The following is a 13669-nucleotide window of genomic DNA, read 5'->3' as shown; positions in this document are numbered from 1 at the left end:
ATGATATTGGAATTAAATTATAATTTTATTTTTTTTAGTGCATTCACATATTTATTATAATTCATATACAAAAATGATCGTCTTCCTTTTATAGAATTCAATTTAAAAATTATATATTTTACGACATAAATTATACCTGCGCATGTCAGTAAACCATTTCCGCAAATCTGACACGCCACACAAACCGCGAAGATGACGATGCTACGATAGAAAAAACTGTTTTGAGATATAATGGATTGATAATAATTCATAAAAATACGGTCACGGAATGTGGTCATTCTTTTCAAGAGATCCTACAAAGGATTTTCACTATGAAATCCTCGAAGTTGTCCCAGGTTTGGAAGATAAATCGATTTGGACACTTCATCATGGAAAGAAAAAGGTCTTAAAACTTTTATTACTGTAGAAGTAATGATAATTTGTACTCTAATTGTATGAAGTCTTAGCGTTGATTAATATGTGGCCATTAGATATAAACAATTATGTGTATTTGACTTTGTGGCAATAGTTACTTTCTCGACTGAGACTTTGGCAGTGGAAAGTTTGATATTACCTCCCCTTAGCAATGTTAGGCAAACTCAAAACAGTAACTAGCTCAATTGTAGAACCATTATGTATGTGTGGAGATAGTGTGCCATACCTGTTAACCACATGAACCTTATCTGACCGATCAAGTTATAAACATAAGATTTAAATGTGTTAATTTGATACAGAGAAAAAAAATAGCTCTGGAATAATTTTAAAATCTCAACAAGTTTCTATAGTGCTGTGTTTGTTTCTAGAACATGTAAAGTGGAAGTAGAAATGATGATGAAATAATTAAGTTCTGATATTATGTAGAAAAATTGTCCAAGGAAAATAATAGATGCATGTAACTGTTAAGCAATCCCGCCAAAAATAAATAATCAGGTTGGGGAAAACCACACATTTACATATAATGTGCAAGTGGCCAATTTGGGCATAAACTTGTTACTTAAAATATTGTGGTTTTCCCAGCCCTGTTCATCTGAGAATTCTTATTTTGTATTGTATCAAGGAAATCATAGGTGTGCAGGATTCCAAAACAGTTCCCTAATTTTGTACCATCAACAGGATGGCAGTGTTTATGTAGTCTACATATTTATGATATTGTGATAAAATATCAAAGATATGAAATCTCTATACAGTAAGATTGCTTAGATTAGGACCTCTTGAGGTGAAAGATGTTAATAAATTTGTGCATTTTATTTTTCAGGGTACAAACGAACCAGTCTCCATATTTTGTTTTGATGTAAAAGGCAGTAGTGAATCTCAGGTAAATCTTGGTAATATAAGTATTAGTAACACAATATTCTAATCAGGATATTTGTGGCGATCTATGTAATGGTGTTTAATACATGATGTATACCAGTAATGATATAATAGTTTATAACAAGAAGGATTGTGCTGTATGACATGTATCACCTACAGATACAAGTGCTACATTTACAGAACGTAGAATTCAAATTTTCCAGAAATGCTGATATATTGACAATTTGGGCCCTGAGTTCAGCAAATTGCTCATAACAATGTTCCTTTTGGAAGATAATTATAAATTGCTCATAAAAATGTTCCTGGCGAAAATCAAGAAAGTTTTCACAGAGAGCTGATCATCAAATTCAAATGTTTGTGAAGCTATTTAAGCTTCATTTGGTAACTACTTTTAGTGGTGAGATATGACATTTTGTACATTTCTATATAGCTGTTCAGTGAAATGTTAGAATTATGTTGTGTCTTTTTTCAGGTGCAACTTGCAAAGGGAGCTTTAAAAAGAATAAAAACTCTACGACACCCAAACATACTCACTTTTCTTGATGGCATTGAGGTAAATGTTCACTTGTTTTCATTAAATTTTAAGATTTTTGTAAATGTGAAATAATGGTTCCTTGTTGAGATAGTTGGAAGAAGTAATATATAATATTGTAATACTGTTACTGTTTTACTTAACATACAACACAAGTACATTGATTTAAACAAGTAAGTTTTTCCCATTAAAATTTTAAAGAAAGCACATCTATACACAATTTTATTACACGAGATGATCCTTGAACACAGTTATCATTCTGTCAATGAGTTTGATAATGTCAATGTTAAATGTTTTAAGTTTTTGATTTATTTCAGACAGAGAAAGTTATTTATTTTGCCACAGAACCTGTTGTTCCATTGGAAACGTACTTGAAGGACAATGAAAGTTATGGTGACCAGAACTCGTTGGCCATCTCATGGGGACTTCACCAAATTGTTGTAAGTTTGATCTTTACACTCTGGTAATACTCACTCAGCTTATAGAATAATATACCAGTATAATAATGTAGAAAATTAAATCCTGCTATTGAATATTTCTCTTAAAACTTTGCAGATTTTAAATGGAAGCTAAATTGTTCTGTACATAGTAGCTGGTTCTACTGAACTGTTTTAAATCTATTATAAATATGTCTTAGAACTCATGCTATATCATATGTGGATTTTCTCATGCAGAAAGGGCTCTCATTCCTGGTAAACGATTGTAACTTGATTCACAACAATGTGTGTATGGCATCAGTATTTGTGGACCCTGCAGGGGAGTGGAAACTGGCAGGGGTAGACTACATGTACCCTGCTCAAGGGCAAGACTCAGTACCACCAGTCAAAATACTGCCAGTGCTGGAGAAGTACGATCCTCCGGAGAAATCAGATTTAAGACGAGGAATACGTGGGGAGAAATGGTCAGTATTTTTTACTTTGTGGAATCTTTTCATACTAAGTCCAGCCATTGGATTTAAGCATTTTCTTGATCTTAATAACTACCTTTTTAATCTTTAAACCTATATGAAAAAAATAATAGCTTTTCTATTAAGGAGAACTTCATTATATGTATGAATTTGATTATAGATGCTTCATAGCTATGTTACAACTTAAGAAAATTCTATTCTTTTAAAAAGTAGCAATATACATTTTCAATAGCAGAAATGTAAAAAGAGAAATGAATGTTGATTGGTATAATTGCTTTTGTTTTTAAGGTCATCTGACATGTGGGGTCTAGGATGCCTAATATGGGAGGTTTTTAGTGGTCCCCTACCAAAGAATACATCTTTAAAGTCTCTAGGAAAGGTAAAACATACACATATGTAGTGTATATTATAGTAGTTTTTATTTTGTAAGTCTCTAGGAAAGGTAAAACAGATAGATGGTGTATTTGATAGTACATGTAGTTTGTTGTATGTTGTAAGTCTCTAGGAAAGGTAAAACAGATGTATGTTGTGTATATTTTAATTGAATATATGTGTTAAATCTCAGAGTATATTGTGTATATTTTAATTGGATATATGTGTTAAATCTCAGAGTAAGTTTAAACCTACATGTACGTATATAGAATCGCTAATACACTATTAAAACGGAATATTCAATTATAGGAAAAAAAATAGGACAGGTACAATTATCAACATTGAATTAGATTAAAAAATAACAGCTATTACTTGGAGATTTTTTTTATTTAAGAATATACAATTTATATACATGCTAAAATTTTAATATTGCATTACTCATTTATGTGTTTATGTCTTACTTCAGATTCCAAAATCCCTCGTGCCAAATTACTGTGAATTAGTGGGAGCTAATCCAAGGTCCCGGCCAAACCCAGCCAAGTTTATAGAAGACTGTCGTCGTTCAAATGGCTTCCTCAATAACTCTTTTGTTGATACAATGATGTTTCTTGGGGAAATACAGGTGAGCTTTAATATCAGTATAGGTGTTGTACAACAGTTCTTTGGGGAAAAAGAAATCCATTGTGATGGATTTGGTTAAAACACTATTTACTGGTGGTAAGATTTTACTGGTTTCTTTCTAAGATAACACTGTAGTTGTTCAAGAGGAGATACAGTACTTGGTAACTTTTATTGTTTAGTCCCGTGACTTTGTTCATCGATATCATTAATCCCTCTTTACCTAGGGAATCAGTACCTATCAGCTATGAAAACAATGAGACAGTTTTGTTTTGATCCTTCTATGTCCCATAATGTAAGACCATTTTATGAAGCAAGCATCTAGTTGAAATAAAGCATTTCTGATACAATTAGGAATCTTTTTATTGTAATCACTGAATGACTATGTATAGAAATAAACATATCAAACAGCATCTTTATGCTGATGTGAATGCAAGTCAGTTACATGCGCAGTTATATAAATGCACCAGTATAGGGAAGGAGAGAGTAAAGAAACTCACTTGGTTTTATACAGAAAGCTTGGAGGTAGTGAGCTTATTTTCACATGGCTGTAATTTGTTCTGATTTTTATATATTTTATAGATAAAAGATCAGGCAGAGAAATCCACATTTTTTAGCGGATTGACATCATCTTTGGACTTGTTTCCGGAAGTATTCTGTAAACACAAGATTCTTCCTCAATTACTGTATGCATTTGAATATGGTAATGCCGGATCAGCGGTGTTAGCTCCATTGTTCAAGGTAACCACACACAAGACTCTAATGATATGACTGTTTGGTCAACACAACTGACCAGAATAGGGAGATTGCCTTATTGGTGGACAGTGATATTATTGAATGACACTTTTTTCATGAAATTTATCTTTGAATGTATATTGTAGTTCAAATTCTATTTAACTGTGTTAAGTTACCTCTATTCAAAAATTCATATAATAGATATTCATTCTGTAAATCAATAGCTCTAATTTTCATGAAATAATATTTTTCTTTACTGTATAATCTCTGTTTAATTTACAGCTTGGTAAAAAGCTAAATGTTGATGAGTACCAGAAAAAAATAGTGCCATGTGTAGTGAAGCTCTTCTCCTCTCCAGACAGAGCGACCCGAGTCAAACTTCTACAACAGGTAAATGGTAGCTCATGGTAGCTGTTGTACTTACAATACAGAGCTCAGTAAGTCAAATTCACACAAAAGGTAAATGTCAGTCCATAGAAGCAGTTGTACCTCACTACAATACAGGGATCAGTGAATGAAACTCCTGTACATGAAAATATCAGTCCATGGTAGCTATTTTACTCCACCACAATACTTCTCCACAATACAGAGCTCAGTGAATAAAACTTCTAAAACTTTTCTATAGAACAGACACTTACAGTCACATGACAAATGTATTTTGAAATACATATCATTTTAATTTCATTATCATGTTAATTTTTCCATCTTTAGATTGAATCCTTCATTGACTACCTCCAGCCAGCTGTTGTCAATGACCAGATATTTCCCCAGATCTCCACTGGCTTTATGGATACAGTACCAGCAGTGAGGGAGAGCACCATCAAGGTAACCTTTAGTAGCAATCTCATGTTGACAGTTCTGTTCTACAACAAGTAAGGCATAAGAATTGAACCTGCTTCCCCAATCGTATGATCATAAGAGATATCTAAAGTTAGGATCTTTATATTTTCTAGCTAGTCTTAAGATCTCTCTTCATCCTAATTTTTCACTTGACACTGCCTCACTGTTGATCTTTAGTTGCTGCTGGAGGAATTCAGTAAATTTCAGTGTGATAGCCCTTTAATGTTAACTTCAGTTCTGCACTATCACAAGGAGACTTACATGATCATATCACAACCTCCGAAATAAATGTGCGTTCATTCATACCAAAGTTCTACAGTGTTTGTTGACATATAAACTAATGGATCTTTGAACAGGATCATGACTATGTTTTTAAAAATTTTCATAGCTGTTTTAAGAGAATAGCTCTAAAGTTGTATTCATTCATTTGAAGTAGGTTTAACTATCCTCAGATATTCCTTTTTACATTTAAAGACTAAAAAGCTTGATAATGCCCTTAACTATAAATTGAGAATTCACCTGAATGAAAAATTGTGTTTGGTTTATGGAATATGCTTTCATTATGTAAGTATGTTTCAATAATCATTGAAGTTCACTCTACAGAATTGCTCTGATTCAGTGAGGAAACATTAAGATTAATTGAGGCTGGAGGCAGTTTTTAAGAGTCGAACAAAGGGCTTTCATTTGACCCTTGATAAATTTGCAATTTCAAAAGTGTGAAGTGACAAATGATATACTATATAGACATTTTCCTTCAAATCCAAGGGTCTAAACTCATTTTTGGAAGTCAAAAACACTCTCAAGGTTAAATTCTGCATTGTATATCATATGCTTTGATCTATGCATCTGTGTGTGTATTTAAAATCGTCTACAACTAATGTGGTAATGTCATTCTGAGAGTTAAGATTTGTCATCACTGGTATAGCACATGCTTATAATAAATTGTATCTTTTACAGGCGATGTTACATATGGCTCCAAAATTGAACTATAAAAATGTCAATGAAGAACTAATGAAACACTTTGCACGTCTCCAGGCTAAAGATGAACAGGTAATGCTGATTAAAAACATTACAATTGATTGCAAGGTAACGCTGTCTCAGATGTTATGTCTGTTTTATGAGTCCTTATGTTCTTATATATCTTATTTTATGTTATTCTTTCTAAATTCAAAATCAGTTCAATATTTGCAATGCAATCCTATGGCAAAAATAGAGAAAAATTAGACATTTGCAAAGGTAACAAAAATTAGACATTTACAGAAATGAAAGCGTTGTCAATTTTACCTCTTGCTGAAGTGCATGATTTTGAATTGCACAGATTACATACACCTTATATAGTTTTCAATTGTCTTGACGACTCTGAATATGATTTTCACTTGTACAGAATTTTATCTGATGTAGAATATACCAAAATGTTTATGTACTTTTTCATTAACTTACAGGGAGGTATTCGAACAAATACAACTGTATGTCTAGGAAAGATTGCTGGTTGTATCAACCCTCAGGTATTTAAAACTTTTTATCATTCTGTAAATCTCCCTGTGTGAGCAGTGCAGAAGTACTTAAGAAAAATACTAACTGAATTCTTAGTACTTACCTGATATTAAAGAAATTTGTTTATTAAGAATACCCTCAAAAAAGAGCAAGGAAACTAAAAACCTGATAAAAATAAATATTTTTGCTGGTACAGTTTGTACCTAAGTAGTATGAAATAATACACTATTTTGAGTATGTCTAGTATATTAGGAGAACTTTATTACCTGTAGGTGAGACAGAAGATCCTTATATCAGCATTCCTGCGTGCCCTGAAGGATCCATTCCCCCCTGCACGACAGGCTGGAATACTCGCCTTGGCCGCCACTCAAAACTATTACCAACTGAAGGAGGTGGCCAATAGAATATTACCTCCCTTGTGTGGTATGACCATGGATCCTGAGAAAAGTGTTCGGGACCAGGTAAGTCATGGTGTCTCCACGATTCAATAGATTGACAAGCACACTGAAGAATATGCTACTAACAAAAATCTTTGGCAATGTTTATGGTTTGTGAAAAACATTAGGTGGTAGTGATAAACTTAACACTAGTCAAGTCATAGAATGATAAAAAAAATCTGAAAATTAATTGTAAAAAATGTTTTTTTTTTTGTCCCATATTTAACATGAACAATAGAATTGATCTTGACAGCATGACAAATGTAATATGTCTCATTTGATTTAAATTGTTTAAATCTCTTTTAATAGATAGTAATTAGTTTGCCTTAGTAATAAGATAACACATATTTAGCAGATTTATATTCAATTACTGGTTTTTTTTACACATTTGTCTACAATTCTTTTATTTCAGGCATTTAAGGCAGTAAAAGGATTCATTGAAAAGCTCGAAAAAGTCTCAGAAGATCCAGAGCTTGCAGTTGAAATGGGTAATGGTTATTTACAGTATCCTGTAGATCTTTGTAATCACTAGAACCAGACACAATATTGTATACTGGGATACTTTCTCCCTGTGACTTGTGTGCTCTTTCCCTGTAAATATCTTAGTTACCTAGTGTCATTTTACCAAGTTGAAACATTACAGCACTATGTATGACTGTCTTCAAACACATATATGTAAGTTCAATCAAACAATCCAAGACTATGTCATACCAGTTAAATATATTACTCCGAGAGAAAACATGCAAACAGTAGACAAATCCTACTTAAAAATACTTGAATTTGATACAGAGAAAGATGTGTTGGCTGGAGGTTCTGCCATGGGGTCAGCCAGCAGCTGGACAGGATGGGCAGTGACGGGCATGTCTTCTTTAACTTCAAAAATATACAGCAAGGCCAAGCCTGGTACAGGAGGTAAGTACTAAAGTGACCAGCATGGCCATCTTAACATCAAAAATATACAGCAAGGCCAAGTCTGGTACAGGAGGTAAGTACTGAAGTGACCAGCATGGTCATCTAAACCTCAAAAATATACAGCAAGGCCAAGTCTGGTACAGGAGGTAAGTACTGAAGTGACCAGCATGGTCATCTTAACCTCAAAAATATACAACAAAGGCAAGTCTGGTAAAAGATGTAAGTACTGAAGTGACCAGCATATTTATCTTAACCTTAGAAATTCCTGATCTCACAATTATAAGAGGAAAAATGTTTTTAGTGATAAGAAAGAAATGGATGTTCTTAAAATGAAAAAAATACCGCACATTTTAAGAAGTTGTAATGTTGAAATAGCTGTTGGAAAGTTTATCACAATTTTTTTTTTCTGAACATTGTAGCTCCAAAACCAACCATGTCTGGTTCTGCCACAAAACCCACAGACTCACGACCACAAAGCAGACAGTCAGCTCCAAAAGAGGAGCCTGAACCAGAACCCTCCCTGGAGGAGGAAGAGGAAGGCTGGAACGAGGACGATTGGGGAGATATACAGGTACTATAACTGTACACAGATCTGAGGACATTGAAGTGTAAACGATAAGGAATATTTGTTTTCACAAATGTTTGAAGGAAGATGAAGTGTCATTTGCAGCACAATCCTGTCTTAAGATATTGGATAATTATAAACTGTATAATGATGTGTAGAAAGCAATTTTTTTAAATTTTTTTTCGTTTTTTTTTTTTTAATATTTTCTTTATTATTTTTTTAATCTGATGCATACTGTATTTTGTGCAAATGTCAGATATTGAAATATTTTATGGCAAAATTTGTGAGTTTATGACACTGACTGGTGATGGATCAGAGACCTCATCTCAAGCTTGATGTAGAGGGTCTCACCTTCACTGGACAAATAATGTTCACAATGTATTCAGTGGGACGCCTTCTTTTTCTTGCAGATATTGTCTGGTTTCTTATTAATGTACAGAATAGTTTTATTTCAAAATGTGTTGTGCAGTTCAGCAACTTGTGTTCCTATGTTGAAAAGTCAGATTCTGTTCTTTTCACTTCATTAGTAACCTGTAATCTGTAACTATCAACATCCTATGTCTATTCTTGTATAACTTCATCTCTGGGGTTCTGTATCGTTACCTAGGAAAGTCCTGTATCGTCACCCACATCAAAGACAATACAGAGTCCTGGAGGTGGTTGGGATGACGGCGATGATGACGATAATTGGGGAAGTTTGGAGGATACTGGACCATCACAAAAGGTAAGTCACTCCTAATAACTGAGATTTATTTTTAGTTTAAATGGAACTTTGATTTCTGGTTTAAAATTCCCAAGGCAGTGTTTTGATTCACAGTGTATTGACTTGATGTAATAGTGCAATATCAAAATGAAATCATAAAATGAGTCTAATATTCATTGATGAAGCAGGCGTTGTGTGTATGTATACATAGTCTTCTTACTGTTTTTAGTCTAAACAGCCTGTAAACAGTGGGGGAGGTATGAAGCTTGAGAAGAAGTCTAAATCTGATGACTGGGGAGGAGAATGGGACCAGGAGGAGAATGAGGACTTTTTATCTATTGAGGACAGTGGTCTACAACCTGCTAGTGCCTACAACTGGGGAGGAGCAGACGAACCCACAGACACTGACTTCTTTTCTTCAGCGATGGGTTTACCAAAGGTAGGTGGGGAGTTTGACCACTTGATCAGTAATTTCAGATTTCAGGTAGATTTTCCTGGTTTGTTAACAATATGTAAAGGATTTGGATACTAAGTCAAAATTATAAGTAAGTGTTGATAATTTGTCAACTAAAGGCTTTAATTTGATATAAATATTAGATATTTCAGATTGATGCAAAAGGTTTTTTTTTGTATATTTTGCAGAAGAAAGCTCCTTTACGACAATCAATCAAACCTTCCAGTGCGAAAGATCACCAATCAGAGAACACAAGAGAGACACCTGCGCGAAGTGAAACAAGACCTAAATCCAAGTCCAAGTCGCCCCCGCCACAGTCAGGCTGGGGTGAAGATGCTGGTTGGGATAATGATGATAGTTGGGGCACTGTTGGATCCACAAGTGGTACCACCACCACACGGGAAACAAAAAAGCCAAGCAAGGAGACACAGGGGTCAGAAAGCACAGACACGCCAGGGACAGGCTGGGGAGATTCTGGAGGGGGCTGGGATGATGACTCATGGGATACAGGTATATTAAGAATTAATACATTTGAGCAATGGTGAATGTTTAATTAGTTCCAAAGAGAAGGAATTACCATGTTACTCTGTATGTGTAACATCCACAATTTAAATCTTAACACCAAATTCACTACCTAGTATTTTGTTCTCTGTAGCAATTAATAGATTAGAATATTAATACCAAATGTTAATCGCTTTCCAATTGTCTGCACCTGAGTTGTTTTAATTGTCCAATAATTTTGTTTTTATTAAATATCTGGACATTTAAGCAACAAAACTGTTAAATCTGAACTTATCAATTGAGGATTTAATACATAACAAAGAAGATAGTCAAAGAAAGTTGTAGCTAACACAGTGTTGATGCTGACAATGTTCCTTTATGCAGGGTCAAGTAAAAGTGATATAGCTAGAAAGAAAAAGGAGGAACGAGAACAGAAAAGACTACAGCGACAAAAAGAATTACAAGAGAAAAGAGAAGCCAGGAAAGGTGCTGGAGCTCTGAAGCTTGGAACTAAAAAGATGGCAATGGACTAAGATGTGTTCATAAGTGTATGAATGAACTGTGATATTGTGCTTGTATTGTCCCAACATGCCCATGTTCTGCTTATGCAAAGTTACTCAGTCAGATGGTGTAGATGAGCATAGTACAATTAAATAAAAAAAAATTGATTAGTACATATTACTTTCTTAACACTATTTATAGTCTACCTCTTTCTTTCATTTTGATTGGTTTATTATGATATCTTCTATTCCAGTCAGCGACCATGATGGATACTTACTTTAGGTCATTTAAAGAAGTCCATACTCAAATTGTTGTCAGAAGTTGTCTTTGGGGTTTTGGGATCTTTTTACCTGTAACAATAAACCGTGTATGCATCTTAACATTACCATTAGAACCCTTTGTTAATATTTCAACCAAGATGTAATGCATCATTTGAATGGTCAATAAAAAGCAAGTTGTGACGGAATAACTGCAATATGCCTTCACAAAATTCTGACTTACATATGTAGCCTTCATGGTGGTTGTTAATGATGTCAATGACCCTCATCATCCAACACACATCAGGAACCTTAGCATGACACTGAATGGTCACCTGAATGTGTCACAAATCTAGAAATGGCACCAACTTATAATGTGTATTCTTATTTAAATCTGTAAGAATTAGAAAAGGGATAACGCTGCTGTGTTTTGAAATTTGCTGCATTATATTGTGATTATCCTGTCAAAAGTATCTGTTTTACTGTCTCCACTATGCATTGCCATTAAAACCCTATTTGTAACCGTCAAATCACAATATACTAAAGCAAATTTCAAAATACATTAGGATTATTCCATTGAATAGACTTTTATTATGTCCATTTCATATATAAAAGATAGCATGGATTGATGGTATAAAGAACACACAAATTCATAGTACCTTTCATTGCATGAAATTGATCATATCCAGAGGAGCAATCTGTCATTGTTTTTTTTTTTTTTTTGTTTTGTTTTTATGGATAAGCAAGTCATCAAAGTCTCAGGGTGACCTTTTCTGATCTCCTTTTGTCCAGCATGTAATGTTGTGCGTCATAAACTTTTAACATCTTCCAGTTCTTCTGGAAAAGTCTTTACCAATTTCAATGAAATTTTACAAAAACCTTCCATGGCTTAAGACACACCAAATTTGTAAATTACATGGTTCCAAACTCCCAGGGGCCTAAGAGGCAGATCCAAAAAGGGTCAAATTGATTGAAACTTCAAAAATCTTCTCAAATCCTTTGTTTGATAGAATCATGTACTTTTCATGGATGGAAAGGCCTTCAGATGCTTTAGCAAAATTGTAAATTTCATAACCCAAGGCTTTCGCATTTCCACCTGGGAGGGGGTAAAATTTACTGCAGTTTATATAGGAAAATTACATTTTTGAGCATTATTTGTTAATTTCATTTCAGAAATAGTTCAAACTTAAGAATTTTTTTTATTAGTATAACCTGACAATTTGATGAGATGCTCATATTGCCCTTGACTGACCCCAAAGGGTCAAATTTACTGAAATTTCCAAGATGGTCTACTGTTCCTGGATGGAAGTTTTTATATAGGAAAATTCAAATATTCAGTGTAATTTCTTTTAATTCAAGCTTGGTAAGAAGTCTTAGCATGGGATAGCCATTAATGTGTACACAATTTACATTTGCATTATGTGTACAATAAATTCAAAGTTATATTACTTGTTTTAACAAAATCATTTCTGACATGTTACAAGAAGCTTTGTGACTCAGGTGACCTTTAAGGCCCTTGGACCTTTTGTTTTACTCAATTTGTTATTTCTAGAAAATTGATTATTTTACAAATGGAAGTGCAAACATTTAAAGACAAAGTCTTTTCTTATCAGTATTCATTGAAAGAGTACATATCATTTCTAGGCATTTCCTATTGTGTGTAATAATACCTGTAAGCATAGAGCAGAGATCTGAGGTTTTATCAATAAGTCATAAGTTAGCAATACTGTATAAATCAAATAATAAGAATTTTGAAACGTTGGTTGAATGTAATATATGTTGGATTTCAACATGAGTTAGAATTTCTTAAAGAGATATATGAAATCATTTTTTTTTTCTTTTACAGTTTTGCAAGCCTCTAAATGTGAAAGATCTGTTAAGTAATCAGAAAATTTTGGGAAATATTGAAAGCTAGATGCTCTCCCGAGTTTTGGGAAGACTTCTGTCTTCATGGTTCTAAATCTATTATCTGTATTGTCATAAAATTACATCATAGTATCATTCTTTATCATGTGATGACCATGATTGCAATTTCATTCCCAAAGGCATGAGTATTCACATATTAACTATCATCAAGGCAATTTTTGAATTACACAGAAAGATAAAATATTTTATCATTTTTGGTTTTTTTTGTATTCAGTATGTTGTTACATTTAACACACCCAATTAAATAACACCTTGGGTGGAGGTTGTGTGCAAGAATTTTGGTATTCATGGCTTCATGCTGCTCAAAATGTTACAATATTTATACTAAAATTTATTCAAGGTAGTTTGGTTCTAAATTAAGATTCTTCCTTTGGTAACATGGTTCATAGTCTTTGTACATTTTGTTTCATTTTTAACACTTGGTAAGGTAGATGTGCTTATTTATAACATAGCATGGTCTTTTCTGTAGTTATAAGATGTATGAATGGGTAAAAGAAATTGACTGAGTGAAGGATGCTATTTGTTAATGATTGTTACAATGTAAGACATTGACTGGGATACTATTAAACATTTTTGAAAAAGTGTTGTATTAGATCTCATCTTTACTTTTGTTTTGTTAATATGA

General features: G+C 33.4%; 1 protein-coding gene across 2 annotated transcripts; it reads left to right on the top strand.

Moving 5' to 3' along the window:
- Positions 1–201: 201 nt before the first annotated feature.
- Positions 202–13596, top strand: LOC132560940 (N-terminal kinase-like protein). 2 transcript variants are annotated; one of them, XM_060225643.1, is made up of 20 exons: positions 202–382; positions 1235–1294; positions 1763–1843; positions 2140–2262; positions 2497–2723; positions 3018–3108; positions 3568–3723; positions 4302–4460; positions 4737–4844; positions 5166–5279; positions 6252–6344; positions 6737–6799; positions 7061–7249; positions 7638–7713; positions 8015–8137; positions 8557–8708; positions 9310–9426; positions 9644–9844; positions 10048–10369; positions 10745–13596. In XM_060225643.1, the coding sequence occupies exons 1-20, from the start codon at positions 269–271 to the stop codon at positions 10891–10893; spliced, it is 2718 nt and encodes a 905-aa protein (XP_060081626.1). In that variant the 5' UTR covers positions 202–268; the 3' UTR covers positions 10894–13596. The 2 variants fall into 2 exon arrangements, with proteins under 2 accessions (XP_060081626.1, XP_060081625.1); XM_060225642.1 differs by having other exon boundaries at positions 9635–9844.
- The last annotated feature ends 73 nt before the right edge of the window (positions 13597–13669 follow it).

This window comes from Ylistrum balloti, unplaced genomic scaffold (assembly GCF_031769215.1).
Source record: "Ylistrum balloti isolate Yb309-2 unplaced genomic scaffold, AGI_CSIRO_Ybal_v1 Utg371132, whole genome shotgun sequence".
Lineage (NCBI taxonomy): Eukaryota > Metazoa > Mollusca > Bivalvia > Pectinida > Pectinidae > Ylistrum > Ylistrum balloti.
The sequence above is the reverse complement of the archived record's forward strand: the minus strand, read 5'-3'. Positions and strand labels throughout refer to the sequence as shown.